General features: G+C 43.5%; 3 protein-coding genes across 3 annotated transcripts; 1 reads left to right on the top strand and 2 right to left on the bottom strand.

Moving 5' to 3' along the window:
* Positions 1-2,983: 2,983 nt before the first annotated feature.
* fabp7a (fatty acid binding protein 7, brain, a) lies at positions 2,984-5,300 on the bottom strand. The gene is made up of 4 exons (XM_036542431.1): positions 5,124-5,300; positions 4,698-4,870; positions 3,740-3,841; positions 2,984-3,255 (listed from the first exon to the last, which is right to left on the bottom strand). The coding sequence occupies exons 1-4, from the start codon at positions 5,194-5,196 to the stop codon at positions 3,205-3,207; spliced, it is 399 nt and encodes a 132-aa protein (XP_036398324.1). The 5' UTR covers positions 5,197-5,300; the 3' UTR covers positions 2,984-3,204.
* Positions 5,301-6,448: 1,148 nt separating this feature from the next.
* Positions 6,449-10,693, bottom strand: LOC118787533 (cAMP-dependent protein kinase inhibitor alpha-like). The gene is made up of 3 exons (XM_036543125.1): positions 10,659-10,693; positions 8,302-8,464; positions 6,449-7,316 (listed from the first exon to the last, which is right to left on the bottom strand). Exons 2-3 carry the CDS (start codon positions 8,435-8,437, stop codon positions 7,234-7,236), a joined length of 219 nt encoding a protein of 72 aa, XP_036399018.1. The 5' UTR covers positions 8,438-8,464; positions 10,659-10,693; the 3' UTR covers positions 6,449-7,233.
* Positions 10,694-12,381: 1,688 nt separating this feature from the next.
* Positions 12,382-20,414, top strand: LOC118787318 (serine incorporator 1-like). The gene is made up of 10 exons (XM_036542836.1): positions 12,382-12,520; positions 14,365-14,526; positions 14,965-15,158; positions 15,349-15,428; positions 16,028-16,165; positions 16,630-16,799; positions 17,482-17,572; positions 17,984-18,125; positions 18,422-18,649; positions 19,217-20,414. Exons 1-10 carry the CDS (start codon positions 12,482-12,484, stop codon positions 19,353-19,355), a joined length of 1,383 nt encoding a protein of 460 aa, XP_036398729.1. The 5' UTR covers positions 12,382-12,481; the 3' UTR covers positions 19,356-20,414.
* The last annotated feature ends 1,347 nt before the right edge of the window (positions 20,415-21,761 follow it).

Raw genomic sequence — 21,761 nt, 5'->3', positions numbered from 1 at the left:
ATAAAAAAAAAAAAAAAAAAAACACATTCACTTTATTACCATTTTACCTTGTAACTGTTAATTGTCCTGTTTGCATTAGCGTTATTGTCGGTTTCTGTTTCTGCTGCTGCTGTTGTTTTTAACGCAAGCTCCTTTGAGCAGGGTGATTTCCAGAGACAGTGGAATGGCAATCAGTCTAGCATTAACACGTCTGAATACATCAACAATCTACTGTTCAAATGTTAAAATAATAAACACTTGATGCAATGACCTAAATGCAGTGAAAACCCCACAGGTGCATTAAAACCTGCTGATGAGTGGTTATCTGCAGGATGGAAAACGATCACTATGGTGACGCATGATCAAAGTTTGCAGCATTACATAAAGAATGAATTGGAGAAATGAAAATGCAGAGATATGACGATGTGATTTGTGATTTAAGACACTGACATTAAGTGGTTTGACATTGTGAAACCTCTTTATTTCTCTGGAAAGCAAAATCATTTATAGTTCCCTTTGTTCTGTGTTGCTGTGGTTTGACATCTTGAAAAACCTCTGGAAACTTCTCTGCTTCTGGAAACTACTTCTACTTCTCTGAAAAGCAGTGCTGTAATCTCACTAAACAGGGCTGTAATGTGTGACTAAAGCCTATGTTACATTTAATCCCAATCATTTCTTTTTGCCTTGTGTGATACATGGGAAAACAGAAAATGGCACACAAAATCATTTAAGACTCCTGTTGCATTGCCAGTTGTGATTAACGTTGAAAGATTTATACCTTTTTCATTCCCCTCACAATATTATGGGTTTAGTTGTTGTCAAGAATTTTAAAAAAAAAAGAAGTAATGAAACAAAAACATTTGTTTTATGACATTTGGAGAACAATGCATTGTGGTTTGTTTGAATAGAGCTGCACTATAAGGGCAGAACTGAAGCTGGAATTGCAGCAGAAAGCATTGCATATTGATCTCATTGTACATCATTAACCCTTTGAGAGGGGTACAAAGTTTTATTTACACTTGCCATCCTAAATGTAACGAAGGCACATTACAGAAGAGTTGACTTTCAAACCCCATCCCCCCCCCCCCCCCCCCCCCCAAAAAAAAAAACCCTTACAAGAAGAGGCTTAGCCTGTGTGGAATGCACGGAGACACAAAACAATCAGGGTGTACTGAATGCAGGTCCATTCATGCTCTGCGACAGCACGTCAGTGGCAGGCTTTCGGTTCCTGTCTCAGCATCCCCTCTGAATGTGTGCTTAAATAAAGGCAGCAGGCTGAAGATGATAATAATTAACCGCTCTTAAGATGACAATCTGCCCCTCACAGCTGCTAGCACAAGGGGGCCTTAATCGCGGTTTAAGCTGGTAAAAGCACTTTACACACGTAGTGAAATTCCTGTGGAGCGGGAGAGCTGCTGTTAACTCACTAGCCTGTGAGGCTTTCATTATCCAACAGGAGGCACAAGCAGACACGGGCAATGCGCCGAGGGCGGGCGCTTCTCGCCTCTGCTCAATAGGGAACTAAGCATTGTTTTGGGAAAGCTAGATGCCCAAGGAGGTGTTTTTGGTCAATGGCACAAGCCATTTTAACGCAGAGATGAGGAGACCCACTCTTGAGATGTGGTGGTGGTTACAGCTGCGGAAGAAGAAGGATGCCAGTCCTGGTAGGTCTCTAAGCAGGGAACGAAGCTGGTCCCAGTGTCCTGAAGTGTAGCCCTCAGGGTGTGAACCTCCAGGCCATTGGGATGTGTGCCTCACTTCACCGGCATTAGAAGAGGATTTCACAGCAGGGCTATCCGCTGCTTTGTAGTGACAGCGGGGACATTTGGCTCAGACAGGTAATTTGGAGACCTTTTGTAAACACGTTTATAAATTAATCTCACCCTATAAGCCCTCTATTGAAAACCCCAGGTGAGGGGAAAATGAAACCTTTGGACTGCCACTTGTAGTGTCAAGCACCTCTGAAGCCAGGGCTTTGAAAGTGAGGCAGCGTAGCTCTACACACAAGGGAATATTTGGTCTGTACTGATGCACTGAATCTGGTTTAGCTACTTGCATCTCCAAGCACACAATGAAAGCTTTCTGCACAGTAACCCTGTGATGAAAAAGCAGTGTGCAACAGTGCTGCACTTTGGTTATGATCACCATGATCATGCAGTCCAGCACCTGCAGAAATTCTGTCTCTCTCTGGTACAGCCTGAAGGCAAAGCCGCTGAAAAAACATAATTCTTAAAGGTTCTGTTTTATAAAGAAACCTTGAAATGCATTTCAAGCTCCAGTGTTGAATGATGGTAGATTACTGGTATTTTCACAAAGAATGGCCTTGGATACACTTTCATCCTTTGAATATGTGAGTTCCTCTGTGGCCCTAGAGCCTCCCTAATGGCCTCCCTTTAGGAAAAACAGGTTTAAAATAATGTGCTGACACAAATCATTATCTACACTGAGCTGTTGTCTGAGGGATCCTTTTATGTGAAAACATGTCAAGTCAAAAAGGAGGTTATTGACAGATTAATGGCAGACTGGCTTACCCCTGTCTGTGCTTAGTGCAGAGTATAGGGCATGGATTTATTACATATAAATTGTTTACAAGGTCATGTGCTTTGTACTTAATCCAATTGTATGCTAAACCATTAATGCTTAGGTAGTATCCCTTGGTACCACTTAAGATATTCTCACTTGTGTGGTAACATATAAATATGAATTAATGTATAATGAAAATCAATGAAAATATATTAATCTGATTAGAATAGTAAAACTCAACATTTACAAAATGTAAACATGTTTAAATATGAAATAAAATAAAATATTATTATGTGTCAAATATGTTCATGCATGACATAATACAATGATAGAAATGATCACTCATAATTTGTATGGAACTATATTCCATTGGAATATACTTCCATAGGAAAATCAGCCTAGAAAAGACGAACCCCACAGTAAAATCGCATTGAAGTCATTTATTTCAGTCTGTTTTGTAGAGTTTTGCAAACAATGATTTAGTATGAAACATTTTTAGGTGGCTCAAATATATAACCACTTCACAGAATCTGTATTTCATATAAAAGTTCTTATAAAAACATCCAGCTCATGTAATACAAAAACAACATTTACGCTGATGAAGTGCATCTCTACGTTCACAGTAATAAGACAACGCGGGAATGAAATTAATACGGTCTGATGTCCAATAAACAGGACCGAAACGGTTCAAAAGTGCATCCTTCATGCCTTTTCATAGGTGCGTACTGCCTGGACGTCCTCGAAGGTCAGGTGCTGTGAACGGGAAAAGTGCAGGATGGAACACATGAGACGCAATAAGGACGCGGTTTACCTAGGACTGGTCATTCACGTGATTCAGGAAGAATATTCAGGTTTAGGTTACATTCTCTGTATATCCACAAGCACTGATGACGCGAATAAGAGGTTATTGTCATCTGTGCATCTCGATATTCACTAGATTCTCAACCTGAAAGGCAAGTGTGAAGCTACGGCCATGGCAAGGTACGTAAAATGTAATCATTCTATGGCTAATGACTAACTCTATATATGTCGACTGATTCAAGCCCTGATTCACACGATTAGTTTGGGCTTTTACAGAATCGTGCGTCAACACGTTCTAATTGGCATTCTCTGCATGCTGTGTATGATTCAATTAACTTTCAGTATACTGTAGACATCCAGTGAGAATTCTCCCTGGTTTACAAAAGATGAACAGCTAACCATAGCCTAGTAAAATAATTAAGGATTCGTGGCTTACCATGATCATTTTTCCATCTTTGATTTCCCGGACGAACTTGGTTTCCTTGCCGTCCCACTTCTGCACGTGCACCAGTTTGTCCCCGTCCAAACTGACGGTAGACTGCGGTAAGAGTAAAACAAGGGGTTAATTTCCACCCGGGAAAGCGATCAGAACGTGCAATCACCGTCATTGAGAGGTAATACACGTGTCGTCCGGGCCTGGAAAGAACAATATTTTAAGTTATAACGGGCCCCGTGTCCTAGTTTAACAATTCTGCAGTGAAGTGTGACCTATATAAACGATGAGTGCTTCCTACCTTTTCGACTGTGCAGTCTAAACTGATTTTTCAGTGCAGGTAGGCTTCACACGTGTAGGTATATACGTTTTTAAAGAGTGATTTCTGGCGCTGGTGATCGCTGTTTTTTCCCCACAAGCAAATGCCCTGATTTACGGATTAAGAGAGCGCGTCGGACCTGCTGTGAGGAGCGGCTGTCGCGTTTCATCAGTGTGTTTCCTTTCAGATGTCAACAGCTACAAGTGATCCGAAGCGGCCCTTTCGGAATCGTGCTTTCATTGCTGGAGGGTTCTCAACAAAACATAGCGGTGAAATTGTTTTTTAAAAAAGCATACTTTCAAGAATACTTGTGCACCTCGCCTGCGGCAGCTCATTCCTCCCGCATACCTCTTGGCATGGTGCCAAGGCACTGAGCGCATAAAGTTCATCGAAAGCTAAGGTGTTTCTGTACTTCTGCGGCGTTCAGGAAAGAGGTCTAGCTGGACATGTACGGCTGGTGGCGGTGGGATATTCCTCAGCGTCTTCCCGTGTTTGAAGATTCGGACTTTGTCCGTATTTGAAAGAACAACTTCAAAGAAAAACATTTTTCACAGTTTTGACCGTCCTTTCCGTTGTTTGCAAGGTATCTATCTATATCTATATCTATATTAAATTCATGCATACAGGAACGAACGCACTTACTTTGCAGTTTCTGTCGTCCGCGGTAGTTTCATCAAACTCTTCGCCCAGTTTGAAACATATTTCGGTGTTCTTGAAAGTACTGAGGGTTTTCACAGTCACCTTGTCCCCTTCTTGACTAATAACAATGGTGGGCTTCGTAACATTGCCGACTTGCCTTGTTGCAAAGCCGACCCCTGTTGGTGCAAATAAAAAGAGCCTTAAATATTACAGTCTCCTCCAGCGATACTGCATCAACTAGTGGATGCAGAATCACGAGCACAAGTTATGACAGCAACGCACGTAAATGCTCATTTACTTGTACAGTGTTACAGCTACAAGTGCAAAGCCCAAACGCGCAAAATAAACTACATTTAAGTAAGTCTGAAAGTTTGGGTTATGTTCCAAACATTGCAAATATTTAATTTGCATCAGACTGCCTTAACTCACCAAGCGCCCTCATGTAGTCATCAAAGTTCTGGCTGTCTACCAACTTCCAGGTGGCACAGAATGCATCGACCATGTTGATGTTTTTTTTTGTTTTCAAATTTCTGTATGAAACAGAGGATGAGGTAAATAGTTGATTTGTGGCTGACAAATAGTCCGTAGGATACGTCCACTCGCCATTCTGCAATTCTCAACCTTCAAATTAATACCTCCGCGTGGGGGCGGAGAGAAAGGCAAGACGGAGTCTGTATGGCCTGATTGGATGTGTCGGTAAATCCTGCGAAGCGTGATTGGTTACGGAGGGTGGTGAGAACATCGCATTGTGCATTTGTAATTTATGTGGTTTAATCTCATAACGGGCTTTCGCTGGGGGTGTCTACAATGGAATGGCTAAGTAGACCTTTTGCAATGACGTAAGGCCAGTGAATTGAAGCAGAGTAAAAGCTCGCTTTCCACCTTTATTATTTATTTTACTATCAACATATGGGTATACGGTGAATGGAATTGTACGTGTACTTGAACGTGTACTTAAATAAACCATGAGATAGCCATCCCCACTGCGATTTACTCGAATCGACTTCGTTTAATTTGTGTTTCACTAATGCAGATATAACATAAAACAGTAAGAATCATAGTTTGAGTGTGATCCCAATATCATCCTAATTCGTTACTGACACTACAAAACTCTGTGTATGTTCTTTTAAATTGCAATAATGTAAATGGAATAAATGAAAATGCCAATGTCATAGTACAACAATTTTCTTTAATTTTCTACAAAATTGACTTAAATTAGCTTTGGGTACACTCGCTCTAGGCACATGCATTTTCAAGATCACATCACTGCATGCCCAAACAAGAATCGTCCACTTGTAATTGGACGGTAAAATCAATCTTCTGCCCTCTGCTGGTCAACATAGCTCACTGACCCACCAAGAACAAGTACGCAGTCCACACAGACAAGACACAAGATTTTAAAACAGTTCGGTCTTTATGTTTTGCTAATAATAGTATATATCATTTCCTATACACAAAACAGACTAAAGCTTTAAACTCATTCAACAAATACACATTTAACAACAGCAGCCAAAAACTGCAAAAGATCTATTCCACTAAATGTGATAAATAAATAAATAATACTCAAGGTAAACCAAACTGACACAGACCTTAGTTATACTGTACAGGGTAAACAGTGCAGAGACTCTGTATTTGTAAGAATGGCCATGGAAATGCTTTATTACAATGGTGGAAATGCAAATTTTATATAAAGGCTGAAAATGGCATAACTTTTCACCTATTGTAACATAGAAAAGAAGGTCAATGTTGGTCAGTGTCTACTACCATGTTAACAGGTAATATATCAAACATTATAAAAATAATAAAATGTGGACTTCAGTACCCAAACTGAATGTTCATACATCTGTGGCACAAAATTTAGCTGTGTGAACATTTTATATGGTGCTCTTCTGCAGTACCTGAAACAAATAATTGCTTCATAAAAATAAACAAGCACAAAAACAAACAAAAATTGACATTTTCATGTTTCAGGCCACAGGTTCCCAGCCAATGGGGGCTGATGGAACTTATAGAAAATGTTGTGTTCATAGACCTATAAATATTTGTGTGTGTCTCTTTATAGCCACACAAACACACATGCACACAGGCCATAGATATTTCTCATGACCCATCTGGGTGCTCAGTGTTAAGGACAAAGCACAAGGTGGTTAGACTAAGCAGCGGCCTGAGCGCAGGTTTAGCCTGACAGAGGCCCGAGTGCAAGTTTAGCTGGGCAGAGGCCTGAGTTCAGATTTATCTGGGCAGGGGCCTGAGTGCAGGTTTAGCTGGTCAGAGGTATGATTGCAGGTTTAGCTGGGCAGAGGCCTGATTGCAGGTTTAGCTGGGCAGAGGCCTGAGTGCAGGTTTAGCTGGGCAGAGGCATGATTGCAGGTTTAGCTGGGCAGAGGCCTGAGTGCAGGTTTAGCTGGGCAGAGGCATGATTGCAGGTTTAGCTGGGCAGAGGCCTGAGTGCAGGTTTAGCTGGGCAGAGGCCTGAGTGCAGGTTTAGCTGGGCAGAGGCCTGAGTGCAGGTTTAGCCGGATAGGTGGCAGGTGGTTTGTCATGTCCCCTCGGTCTTTTCCTCACCCTCTGGATGGCTCTTTGACGCACTTGCAGTCGATGACCCCTCTCCTTCTTGGCCGTCTGTTGGGCACCAGTAGTGTAGAGGTAAAACGTAAAATACAGGTGTGTAAACTATAAGAAAGTAAATAGACACCAAGAACAGCAACATGGGCCATATACCTGTGCAGAGGCTCCTATTGTTGATAGGAAATGATTCTGTGAATTTGCTTATGTACTTGCAGTAATGGATTTAGTAAACCTTTCTTGCATTGATTTGACCAAACTCAGTCTTGCCAGTTAAAATGTGTAAATGCTGATAGAAAGTACTTTTTACCAGTAAATATAGAAATTACTACACAGTGCAGCCTCACACCTTGCTACCATGGTTGTTAAACTCGCTTTGAAATAGAAGCTTATTAAGGACATTTAATCCCTTTGCCAAAGAAGTTACTTCCTGTTTGTTGATGGGCTAGAGTAATCTCTTAATCACTGAGATGTGTGTGCATGGTGTTTATGTGCATTTGCACAGGACCACAGCTCTGTGGAGCACAGATTTAATCTGACCATAGTGCTCTCCCTTCTCCCTAAACTAGGCACCCGAACAGGGCTTGAATGAAGACTGAAGAACTGCACTTCAGAAGGGTCACTTTCAATCCTTACAATAAAGGGATCAAATGCTCTGACAAATTAGAAGAGAGATAAAAAATCTTATGGGACAACCCCATAAAAAAATGAGACATTCACTTGTCTTGCTGTTAGGGAACTGGACCTGTAACCACCTGGCTTCTGGTTCAGATCTCAGAAAGGTTGGTCTCTGCTGGGTTTATTCAACTGTTTAAAGTGATAAAAAGGGAAGCTGTATAAATCACCCTGCTGAATTCAAGAAGCCAACCATCCTGCAGCCTTGAGCAGAGATTCTGATGGAACATGAAGTCCAGCACTACCTTCAACACACTCCAGTGCCTGCAGAGACTACATTTCCCATGAGCACCCTTGCAAAAGGTTAACACCCATGGAACCCCCTCTCAGTGTATTCTGTGTGTGGGGACTGTGTGTGTGGTATTACCACTAGCGGAGCTCTCTGTCGGTGGCTCTGGAAGTTTGGCCCCAGCGGTTGACCCTTGCACGTCTGGCACGGCGTTGCGGCGGCCAGTTCTGCCCGATGCTTCAAAATCGGTGACTGCGGGTTCCACATCAGTCATCACTGGGTCCTGCTCTCATTACATCATCTGAAAAAAGTAAAGGTAACATTCTCTCACTATGTGCAAATTAACCCTGTGGAGGGAGCTGACACAGCCGCCTTTCAATATGTAAAATAAAATAACTTTTCAGAACTAACCAGATAATGTAATGATTCTGCAGATTCTGTGAGGTCCATCAAACATGACTCGACCTATAACAGCTTTCATTTTAGCCAGGGGTGTTAAGCACTATCCCTGATGTGTGGTGTCTGTCCTGGATCTTGCTGCAACCAATTACTCTTGCTTAATTGGATCGATTGCTTGATTAGTTGCCTAAAATCTAACCCAATGAATTTCGCATAACACAGCGTAGGGAAAGCTGCATTGAGGTCATACCAAACGGACAACTTTCAGCTGCATGGGATTTGTTGTTTACAGAAACATTACAAAGACCAATTAATGAAGTAATTAAAAGCACAGGCTGGTGTAGAAAACAGTCCCCTAAGGGAGATACTCACTGATGCCCCTGGACTGGGCTGATTGTTCACATCTATTGTAAAAGCTCACCTATAAGAGCATTACTGGGCAGGATATCCCACTTGCTGAGAGATATATATACACACACATACTGTATATATGTGGATGAAACTCGGAATTTGTTGATCAGGGCTGTTGTTGAAGGAAGAATTTTGTTGAATTTATTTATTTTTAATATACATATATATGCATATATACATACATACACACACATAAAACTTAAAAAAATACACATAAATTGCAAAACGCACCAGTATACGTATGAGTTATATACATCCAAACTGTGATTTATAGATTTATTTCCATAGACAACAGATTACTGTAAAGAAATCAATACTAATGGTCTTGACAGCTTTCAGACTGGCAGAAGACTGCATACACCATATGTTATTCGTGTGACGCAACGAGCTGAATCTCCCGGCTGAGATATTAAATGGAATTCAATGAAATATTAATTCACTGAATAGACCCAGATTCGACTTTCCCCCACGAGATACTGTTTCTGATTTGATACTGTTTCTGGTTCATGTAAGAGCCGCCGGTGTTTTGTCCATTCAATATTAGCCGATTGTTTTACTCTTAAACCTGAGAGATTAAACTGTCATTTGACACTAATTTTTGCCATCAGGGAAAATGCCGTTGAAACAGCTTTGTTTCAGTGTGGAATACTGACAATGACGTCCAAGCAACCACTGCTTAAAAACGGTTAGATCTGCACATAGAAAGCAGTGTTAAATTAACAATTTTCAGTGTTGATATAATGTTACAGCTAGTTGCATTCTCACATTAAATGTATGAATTGCCATCGTAGACTCAACTTGATTTCACCAGCTACCAGTATAGCTGATCAAATGAAGAAAAAATCTCAATATATACTGGATGTGGTTAAAACGACTTCAAGCTGCAATGTAACATCAATTACATTACGGCACAAAAATCTCTTTATTTGTCCGAAATAACTATGATTTTAACTAATAGCGATTAGTCTAGCCTCCTTCCAAAGCAACACCACCCACAACAAAACCAATTAGGCTACTAACAACGGTGCTTTGTGATAACGTATGAAAAATGAAAAACAAAAAAGATGCCAAACGTTTAAACAAACTACCGCAGAACCTTCTTTGACGTCAACACTTGTGGCATACGTACACTCAGAAAGGGAAACCAGTTCCCTCAGCAAAGCAGCTTACAGTGTTAAATTCTGCTTCAGCGCCAGTAGTGCCAGGCTATCTGTGGGTTCATTGCACCTGTGTGCCTAACTGTGTGCACATGTGCAATGTTACAGTTTTGCCTTAACATTAATCAACGTTAAATCAATTTAAATTCTAACGCTGCCAAACCCATGTTAGCTGGAAACTGACTTGTTTGTCGCAGCTTGATTTCAGTCAGGAAACGCGGCTGAATTGACGCCGAGTGCCAGCTGGAATTGGCATGAGGTTGGTCTAATTCTCACATTGCCACATGGCGTAGCTGCATGGCTTAACTCAAGAAAACTTTCCGTTATTAACTATACTGATACTGCAACTCAACCGCTGGTTTAGTTAGGCTCTGACTACCGCGCAAGTCGTCCTGACCAATCAAGAAAGCCTGCTACAGCACCTGAATTTAGGAACACACGACTGCCGGTCCGTATGGCACCACCAGTTGTTTGAACACCGCTTAATTGCATTACAAAACCGATCGCGGCTACAGTACATTAACTCACCAATGTAGGTCACAGAAGATATGCCTCAATAGTGTGTCCGAAAATAAAAAAAAGAAGGGAGAATAAATTCTCGCACACTCCTAGAGTACACTGAGGATTCAAGGTGAATGGAAAATTCTTGCTTTTATTCATAAAAATGCCGAAAAATACCTCGGCTGTAGAAAGAAAAGATCTACTGTACACTGTACTGATCCACTGCACTCGTCGTTATCCTGGTCGTCCTAATTCTGTTGTCACGCACTCAGCAATACGCAATATCAGCGTGAGAGTTTCCACACCGCGGTGGTGACATAACGCGGACACAGACAAAAAACACGGTCAGGACGGGTTCTATTTCTGTTCATTTGCCTAAATCATTTTATAAATATTATTATTATTATTATTATTATTGTTATTATTATTATTATTATTATTATTATTAGTGTGGTTTCATTGAAACAAGAACTGTATGTTACAAATAAAGGACACCTCATGTATCAAATGCTGACGCAAGTTCGAAGCAAGATCTCATACTGTATGAAAAATACAAGAGACTGGCCTTAACAGAAAGGCTTATGACATGCCACTGATAAAAATTAACATTTTTGAACGTTTTATGCCTGAAATACATTCATGTTAGGAGGATTTATTTGGAATGTTTGCCTTTTTGCAAAGACACTCTTCCTTTTTTACATTTAGTGATTTTTCAAACGACTTCATTTGGACACTTACTGAAGTGAATACAATAAAGTTATTCTAAAAGCAGAGAGGATATTAAATCATAAATATGAGAATTCGATAGTAGAGTCTCTAGAGTCGATAGTTGAAGGGTCATTCCAAAACATGTCACATTTTGATAAGTGCACCATAGTAGGTGCAAGAGGAAGTTTGGCTAGATCCAAGTTTTGGGCTGGATCCAAGCAAAAGTATACTGAAAATAATACTGAATCCTATAATCATTCCATCTTTGTTAGATTTCAAATCAATGCTTGGTTACTTGTCAGGAGCATCTTATCTCTGGTAGTACATTTACAGGTTACCGTGACTCTTCATTAGATTGTGCAGTAGGCTACAAACGATAATTTCCCACGTTCTTTATGAACATTAACAAAGTTCATGAATTTAAAAAGAAAGAGAAACTGATGAAATCTATATTAACAAAGGTGACCACAATCTCTGAGTGTTTTTTGACGTTTCAACACATTTACCTGCATGGTGATGTACATGGGGGAAACAAATGCACTGCCCGTTAGAACTAGGCAGAAGTTTCTCTGCCGTGGGCCACCACAATGTATTATTGTAATGACTTTTTTTCAAACGGGGTTCCTTGCTGTCGCATGTACTTTCAAGCACAGGCAATGACACTGACCCTGTGACGTCTGTGTCAAAGCCTACATGTTGAACATGACTGAAATGAGAGCTCAGGACCTCCTCCTCGTGTCATTTACTGACACATCAAATATAATTTAAGGTCAACGTTTTTAATCCGTTAGTGGGATAATCCTACTTTACACGACACCAGAATTAATGAAAGGAAAATATAGCGCTGCATCGCTTCATGCTCAGTCCGCTGTCCTAAAATCTTGACAAAAACACACAAAAACATCGCACGCAGAAGCTGCGTTTTTATTCTCACAATAATGCGCACTAGTCGCTGATTGGTCCGATGGGGTCGTAAGCCAATCAGAAACAGGAGGACATTTCAGTCGAAGATGAAAACAGCATGACCGGACCTCTGCAGGCGAGGAAGTGCGTCAGAGGTTCAGCATCGCCTGGACGGAATTGACGTGACACTGTAAACAATAAGGCTAAGCGGACTGACAGCAGACTGACACCGAGCCGTAATGGGTGCTGTGCTGGGACTGTGCTCAGCAGCGAGTTGGGTAAGATCGCAGTATTCCCTACTAATCAATAAAGTGTCATCTATCAGAGAATCAGCGCAGTGAAAATCAGCATGGTATATACAGCCTGCAACTGTGACGACAAAGAAAAAAAAATGGAAAAGGTCTTGCGAGCTTGCTAGCGAGGCTGATTTTCCTCTGTGACCTCGTTTTAGATGAACCGCATGTCAGTGGGTGTTTTTCAGTTTGATAACAATAATCAATAACACCAGCTACCCAGTTGCCTGATCAGAAAAATGCGTGTGTACCTAACATCGACATATTAAAGCGTATCTCGTTACATAGCTAGCGTCACATTTTAAATACATATTTTATTATTTTATGTAATTCTGCGGTCAGATCAGACCTGACAGATACTGAGCTAGTTAGCTTCAGCCTCAGCTAGCTTGCTGCATGAACGAAACGTATTTCCCAACGTACAAAATAAATAACGGTAGCTTGTACAACCTAATAAATTTGCTTATCCATGCATGTAATTAAACTAGCGAGCTACGTTAGCTAGTTGACTAACTTGTTTATTGTTGTTGCGAACCTCCTCAAGTTAGCTATAGAACATGTCAACATGAATCCTGATACCACAGATGCTGCAGCGTGTTTTTGCGAAATGTGGGTCATCTGATATCTGTGTGAAGCAACCTAACTTTAGCAAGCTTGCTAAGGTTAACTAGCTAGTGATAGCTATGGCGATGTACGGTGCTACTGGCGTTAAGACGCGTATCGTTGCGCAAGGCATCTTAAGGTTACCTAAATAAGATCAGTAAACAAAGTCGAGCTAACTGTTTTTAGCAAACATTCAGAGAACCATAGACTCCGTGAAGCCTAGTGTTTTGAATCAGCCTGGGGAAATGGAGACTACCAGCTAACCAAATAACATTTGGTTCAAATCTATCTAGCAAACCACATTGCTGATCGCGCTCGTTACAGGATAATGGTTTTTTGACAGCGGTATATGTATTTTAGTTTAGGTTGTATTCTTATTTTCCCTCGAAGAAATCTTGACCGATGTAAAACTTGCTTTATGTTCGTTACCTTGGATTTGATTGACGCAGATTTATCGCTGAAAGGAACAGCTATATTAAGACCAGACAGATTATGGCTTAAACTCTGATGCAATAATGTACTTAAAATAGATTACGTTTTCCTTTGATGTGAACTAGAACACACCTGCAATCTGTCGTAATACTGAAGAATTCCTCCTTGTCATCCTAGTTCAGCATAGTCATTCTTGTTTTATCGGTAGGTGTTTAAGCATAGCGTCTCACTGTGTACTGACGTGATCGTGAAGTTTTAGTTTTCACCAGCCAGTTTTCTGTCAAACAGTATTTATGTGTGCACCCCAATAGCACCACCACAACACCAGCCCTGCGGTGCCCTTTAACTAGTAGAGACAGTGTGGCATAGTGGTTAAAGAGCAAGACTTGTAACTGAGAGGTTGCTGGTTCAATTCCTCGCTGGCGATAATGTAATGTAGCTGATTCACATCCGGTGAAACAGGTGATTTGGGTTTCTGCCCAATCAGTGTCTCCCTTTATTTGCCGTTTTGTTATTGATTTATTTGGCGGATACTGGGAGAGCCATTCTCAGACCCGTCACGTGCCAAAGCACATCTTACATGAGAGGGTGGATTATCATATCATTCCGTGGCGGTTGTTAGCTTTTCACCACATGAACAGCCAGTGAGGTGCTTAAGCACGGCCGGGATTACAGCGAAGGCCTGAAGCAGCTGACTCTCCAATGAGCAGCATCACTGTGGGAGCCGCAGACAGGGCTCTGCTGGCAGTGTACCCTGTGCCGGGGTTAAACCAGACCTGCTTTGTCTCACTCAGATCCCCTGCCTGTGCGGCAGCGCCCCCTGCCTGCTGTGCAGATGCTGCCCGAGCGGGAACAACTCCACGGTGACCAGGCTGGTCTACGCCCTCTTCATGCTGCTGGGCGTGGCCATCTCCTGCCTCATGATCATGCCTGGAATGGAGGGACAGCTGAAGAAGGTAGCGTGTCAAGATTGAGTCTGTAGCTTCTACTTTTCCCCCATCCATCTTTCATTTTATTTACTGCAAAGCATTAACAAGCAGCAGGCAGGCTGAGGTGTGTAGCTCTGACCAAGGAGTTTTTGTTTAAGGAGTTTGCAGGCTCAAATCCAGTGCTCTTAAACGAGTGCTTAAACTTAATTGCTGCGGTAAAAACCCAGCTGTACAGAGTAATGTGTACTGGATAAGGGTGTGTGCTAAGCAGGTAATTAAACATTGTACTGCCAAAATATCTGCTTTATCTATAGTCTAGACATGCCAATGTTTTGTTTTCCAAAGGCATGCTGTGTATAAGACCTAATACCTTAAAGGGGAGCAGTTTTTTCAGCACAGTGCTTGGACTGTCTGATTTAGAAGTCTCCAGGAAATGACACATTGTCTGTCTGTTTGTGGTGACAGATTCCGGGCTTCTGTGACGGAGGGATGGGGACGTCTATCCCGGGAGTACAGGGCCACGTTAACTGCGATGTCCTGGTCGGGTACAAAGCCGTGTACCGCGTATGTTTTGGCATGGCCATGTTCTTCCTCCTCTTCTCCCTCCTCATGATCAAAGTCAAGAGCAGCCAGGACCCCCGAGCCGCTGTGCACAATGGGTAAGCAGACGGCTCAATCGGATTCCCAGTATGGCATTTTTCTAAAAGCCGATTATTTTTCATGATAGTACTTTTTTCTCTTTTCTTGATACATGTTTAAATAAAACCACCTGGTGGTGAGAACAGTTGTCTGGTGGCAGCCTGGTGACAGTTCATATGCATCGCTAATGAGAAATGACACCTTCCACAGGTTTTGGTTCTTCAAGTTTGCGGCTGCAACTGCTCTCTCCATCGGTGCTTTCTTCATTCCAGAGGGACCCTTCACAACAGGTAACAGCCTGTCTATCCAGCATGCTTCACCAGAAGGGTGTGATGCCTGTGGTATAGTAATATCACTCATAAAGAAATGGGAATAATGGTAAAATTTTACTTTGCATGTGACACATCCTAGATACATATTGAGAAAATATTCAGAACTAGAATGCACTTTTGTGACTGAAGGGTGTTTGCCTGGGTCTTTGTACAGTATGTTTCTGGTTATACGTACTCTTACACTGACAGTGCCATCATCTAGCTGATTTGATCCCATTAACAACTTAAACATACTGAGATCTACTACAATAATTGCAAGCATATTTGTCCGTGTAGGAGGTGTAAATATTTGAGAAAGTTTCCAAGTTTCTGCAGTTTTAGATATAAAAAAAAACTGTATGTACATGATCTCTAGTTTACAATGACCATTTAACTTGTTTGTGCAATTCAAGCTTGAAATGGATGTTTTTTGGATAAGCGTCAGCGGGTAATGGGCCTACTAAGGGCATGGCCAGGCTCTCTCAGGGCTGACTGACGAGCGCTGTCCCCCCACCCCCCCCCCCTCCCCCCCCCAAAGGTGCCATGGTAACAGCCTCTCCCCCTTCTCTCTCCTCCAGTGTGGTTTTACGTGGGCATGGCAGGTGCGGCCTGCTTCATCCTCATCCAGCTGGTGCTGTTGATCGACTTCGCCCACTCCTGGAACGAGGCCTGGGTGGACAGGATGGAGGAGGGCAACTCCCGCTGCTGGTACGCAGGTATGCAGCCAGAGCTGTCCCCCCCAGCTTTCCGTAGCTCTTCCAAAACAAGCGCCGACCCTGAAGAATGTGCTCAAGCTGTCGGAAAGTCTTAACGGTCCATTTTCCTGATGGAAGACAGACCGAGTCTTCCTTAATCTTTCCCAGACACTTCAGCTGCAGGTGAACTGAGTGAAATGGATCTTGCAGGGTCTGCTGCATTGGAGTCTGCTCTAAAATGTTCAGTTAGAATCATTGTTTGGGAGGTCATCTCACCTGGTGTCACAGGTGCAATTCAGCAGATAGTCTTAAGGCAACTCTAAAACCTAGAGGAGTCCTGCCTGTTGGGGCCCTAGTTATGTCTTGGGCCCTGAAAAAGCAGGCCTGATAAACTGCAGTTCCCTGAATGAGAAGTGCTGGAGTTTCAGATGAGGCCTGGTGGCTGCACCGCTTTAACGTACCATTTCTCTGCCTCTGTGTGAAAGCTCTCCTCTCTGCAACGACCCTCAACTACGCGCTTTCGCTGACATCCCTGGTCCTGCTCTACACCTACTACACCAACGCCGAGGGCTGTGCAGAGAACAAGGCCTTCATCAGCATCAACATGCTGCTCTGTGTGGGAGCGTCCGTCATGTCTGTACTCCCCAAGATACAGGTAATCAAACGGGCCAGGGGACTGTGCAGTCTAACCACACTATGGTGTGTCCTTACCCTTAACCTGCAAAATTAATCTAGTGTTGTTTTTGCTAAAATGTCTTTTTTTCAGTGAAGCCATGCCCTTATATTATAGAAGTGTCCATTTAAGAGAAAATGAAAGTGAGTGCATGTGAGGGTGATTGTTGTAGAGAGGGCTTATGAAAGCAGTCCTCACTCAGTGTGTCAGGTTTTTTTATTACAGTGTCTTTGCTCCTCCATTCAGTCACTTTTGCTGTGATTTGAGTTGTTTGTGTAAAATGCCCTCTGTGATAGATCCTCTGTACAGGACACCAAAGTGAATAAAAGACTGATGGACTGATTGATTGATTGATTGATTGACAGATGGGTTTGTTTATTGATTGACTGACTGACTGATTGGTTGGTTGATTGATTGACTGACTGACTGATTGCTTGATTGGTTGGTTGATTGATTGACAGATTGACTGATTGACTGGTGGGACGTGCGAGGCATTGTGGGGTTGATCCTGTTTATGATGTGTGTCCTTTACTCCAGGTGATTGACTGGTTGATTGATTGTTTGGTTAGTTGATTGCTTGGTTGATTGACTGATTGACAGATTGACTGATTGATTGACTATTTGATTGACTGACTGACACACATTTTCTCCTTTTTCCCCACAGGAGGCGCAGCCAGGCTCTGGGCTGCTGCAGTCCTCCATCGTGACCCTGTACACCATGTACTTGACCTGGTCGGCCATGACCAACGAACCCGGTGAGTCTCTCTGGAAGGCCACGCCCGGTCGCTCTGTGAGAATAGGAAGAAGATGAGTTTCTTCAGTTTGTGAGCACCCATTCTCATACTTTTTATTTGCCAGTGAGAATGCGACTGGTAATATGTTTTGTTACTTATTGCTGTAATTCTTTGTTGAGCTTAATTGATTTACAGTGAATACATGAAATGATTTGATGATTGGTCACCTTAGGCATTTATGTCGATATGGAATAACCAACCTGTTGAAGGTTCAGGGCTTGTTTCCATATTTAAAAAAGATGTACAGTTTTGGTCATGTTTTTCTCGCTTCTGAGAAAATAATCATGTCAACACGGACGTCTGGACCATCATGTCGTCATCAGTTTGGAGAAGGTAACCTCATGTTGCTCTTCTTGGTCTCCTTGTTTGCAGACAGGAAGTGTAATCCGAGCCTGCTCGGCATCATCGGCTACAACGGCACCAGCCCGGCCGGCCAGGACCATGTAGTACAGTGGTGGGACGCGCAAGGCATTGTGGGATTGATCCTGTTCCTGATGTGTGTCCTTTACTCCAGGTGAGTGGGTACTCAGTGGAGGGGTTCAGTGTGTCCACGGAAAGAGCGCTGCATCAAAGTGCTTCGCCTAGTGATGTGCAGGTCAGGCCTGGAGGATGCCTAAGTGGGCGGAGCCACCACATGCTGCAAACGACTCTCTGATCTCAACCAATCATAATGTTCTACTGTGGAGATTAACATCTATCCAACTGTTACATGCAGTGATTGACAGCACATGGTAGCTCCCCCCAGTTTCTGGAGGCCTCGCTCTCCTGCTGCTGGCATCCCTGACCGGGCCGCTCGCTCTCCCCCTGCAGCATCCGGAACTCGTCCAACAGCCAGGTGAGCAAGCTGAGCCTGAGCGGGGACGAGTCGGCCCTGATCGAGGACGGGGCGGGCCCGCCGGGCCGCTTCGAGGAGGCGGAGGAAGCACACCGTGCCGTGGACAACGAGCAGGACGGCGTGGCCTACAGCTACTCCTTTTTCCACTTCATGCTCTTCCTGGCCTCGCTCTACATCATGATGACCCTCACCAACTGGTACAGGTGTGTCTCGCCTGCCTCAGGTCACACACACGCTGGGCATTATGGGTACTGACGCAGCCGCCTGCTGTGACCGCACAGAATCACCAGTAACAGCATTACAGCTGGGCAGGAGTGGGGCGTAGTGGGGAGGAGCAGGGGCTCGTAACCAAAAGTTTGCTGGTCTGATTCCCCGCTGTGGCACTGCTGACGTACCCTTGGGTAAGGCACTCAGTAAATATCCAGCTGTGTAAATGGATGAAATTGTTTCCTATGTAAGTTGCTCTGGATGAGACTGTCTGCTAAGTGACAAAGATGTAATGTAATGTAACTGTTAACGTTCTTATTATATCCCATTAATGTCCGATTAGTTCCCTTTGTCTCTACTGACAAACTGATTTCTCCTCATGGGTTAAAAGGTCGTGTTGTGTTCTATGGTAACAGACAGTAAGGGTGAGAGTTGATCACTGCGGTCACACGCACTGCCATGCAGAGTGTGGTGTGCCTTTTAAAATCAAACAGGCCATCTCTGGGTCTCGGGAGAAACCTGAAAAGCAGGTTTTTTTTTTGTCCCGTCTCCTGTTGCTGCAGCCCCGACTCCAACTATGAGACGATGACGAGCAAGTGGCCGTCGGTGTGGGTGAAGATGGCCACCAGCTGGACCTGCGTGGCGCTGTACGCCTGGACCCTGGTGGCGCCGCTCGTGCTCACTGATCGCGACTTCGACTGAGGGCCAGCCGCGCACGGAGAGAGCTGCTGTTTGTAAATAGCGTCCCCCCGCACACCCCCCCCCCCCCGCGTCTGACCGTGCGCGGTCCACCTCACTGCATGTTAGAGTAGACGGTCGCCTCGCCAGGTCCGCATGTGGTCGAGTAGGTCATCTCTGTGCGAAGGCGGGAGAAGCGCGTTCTGGCGTGGCGGAGAAGCGCGTTCCGGCGTGGCGGAGAAGAGCGCGATGGAGAAGCTGGCGATGGGGGAACATTCAGAACACTGACAGCCTCGAGGGCAAGTTAACAGGGCGGGTTTGTGCAAAGTATTTTAGGAGTTTCTGAGAAGCAGAAGAGGAAGAAGTACCAAGGGAAGTGGACAGAATGCTTCCTGATTCTCCTGTTGAGCCCCTCGTGTTGTGTGAAGTGTATCTGAAACTCCATTCACTGACATGTGCATGGCTATCTTTGCAGGGTTGTTTTTGATTGCTGAAATCAGCGTGGCCCCCTCTTAGAGTTTGCTTCCTGATCCTTCTCCTGCTGTGAGCTAAGAAGAGATGTAAATGGATTAGAAGATCAGCGTATTGTGTAACAGGTGCATATCTTGTTAGCTTGATACTGTATGTCTACCATGTCTCCATCAGTGACACCTCCCCCTCCCAGCTTTTAGTGGTATACAGTATTAGCCATTGTAACTTAAGCTGTCAGATTGTACATAAATTATAATCGTGGAACTTTGTTTTGAATGACAGTATTAATCCTTTATGTCTTGCACTTTATTTTTTTCTTTTTCTTAGTGATGTGTTTTATGCCTAAAACTTTGGATTTAGCTCTGGGGTTTGAAGTAAAATGACCGATGGGACTGAAGCATTGAAAGGTAACTGATGCTGAATCGCGGGTGGACATTACTAGCATTGAGTGTTGCTGAGGCGCTATTGCTGACTGTTACCAGGCAGACCCACAGAGGATGCTGTTTTTACAGTGATGACATTAGGACATTATGGAGTTGACATCTCTTCTGATTCTGCACGTAGTTCCTGTTTTGTCTTTGAAATGCACGTGCATTGTAACTCCTAGCTTGTCACATCTCTTAATTAAATTCTCTTAATGGAAGTCCGTGGTGCTTTCTCTTGCCTTTTTTTCTTGAAAGAACACACTACTTCCACATTGCTGTCACAATGCAGCACAGAGCATCTTTTTATTAGGCTCATTCTGTTTTTGTCATTCAGGTCTATAGCAACAGCTAACATATTACAATACTTTTTTGAAATTTCAACCTTGAACTCAGTAGAAGTCCAGTTTTTCTTTCAGCTCTACACACACACACACACACACACACTCTATCTCTCTCTCTCCCCCACTCACACGCACGCACGCATGCACACACATACACTCTCTGTCTTTCTCTCACACACACACACAGGCCTGGCCTGGTGGGTCAGAGGGACAGTGGAGATGGTCACTCTCGTGTTGTGTTGTGGCAGTTTGTGACGGCGTGGGCATCCTGACAGTCAGTGCCCCCTGGCGTAGAGCGTACCCCTGGGGAACACGAGTCTGACAGCCGGATCTCTCTGGCGCTGGTAAGTGCTCCTGTTGTCATCACCAGACACCAGATTCGACCTCCAAACACCTTCCTGTGACTGAAGGGGACCACCTGTGGGGTGCAACTTTTCCCGCACCATTTCCTGCATTGTTTGCCCATTCTGGTATGATATGCATGTACGGTCCATTTGTTGTTTTTTTTTTTTTTTACATAACGTGCAAAAGAGAGTTAGTGGTGTCTTGTGATTGGTCTATAGAGATGTTGAGTGGCTGCTTGAGTTTCGATTGGGTGATAACATTTTCATATTGGCAACACTGTGGCACCACAGGGTATGTCTGAGCAGCAGCATCATGAAGGAACTGGGACAGCAGGTAGCAGTATCGTCATTTATCCAGGCCTCTAACCTGTCATTAATGATGGAGTGGCAAGTCTTCATAAATCTGAAAATGGGTGCAGCTATCACATCATCATTGTCAGTGACAGTGCATTACAGGTCACTAAGGTATCTCCCCTGGCTTTAGCGTCAGCTTGCAGTGGAGAGCACCGCGTCAAAAGTACGAGGCAGAAAATACAAACCACTACCCTATACTACCAGCAGATGTCAGTCTAGGGTCATGTAAAAACTTTGTGCTTGTGAGCCGGAGGGACATAACTGTAATATCATGCATGCTACTTGCTGATGTTGAATTTTGCATAGCAGGAATGTCAAATGTGACACATTCCAGAGGATCGGTGTGTGACAGGCTTTATGTAATTTGTTTTGTTAGCCCTTTTCCAAGATTTTTGCGGTGTAGCTGTGCACATTCCCTATTTGGCTTATCTGTGAATTATTAAGGGTCAAGCTGTCATTGTTGAGGGTTTTTTTACAGTGACTCAGTGCGTTATA

This window comes from Megalops cyprinoides, chromosome 12, assembly GCF_013368585.1.
Source record: "Megalops cyprinoides isolate fMegCyp1 chromosome 12, fMegCyp1.pri, whole genome shotgun sequence".
NCBI classification, from domain to species: domain Eukaryota; kingdom Metazoa; phylum Chordata; class Actinopteri; order Elopiformes; family Megalopidae; genus Megalops; species Megalops cyprinoides.
This window is presented reverse-complemented; position numbering and strand designations above follow the sequence as displayed.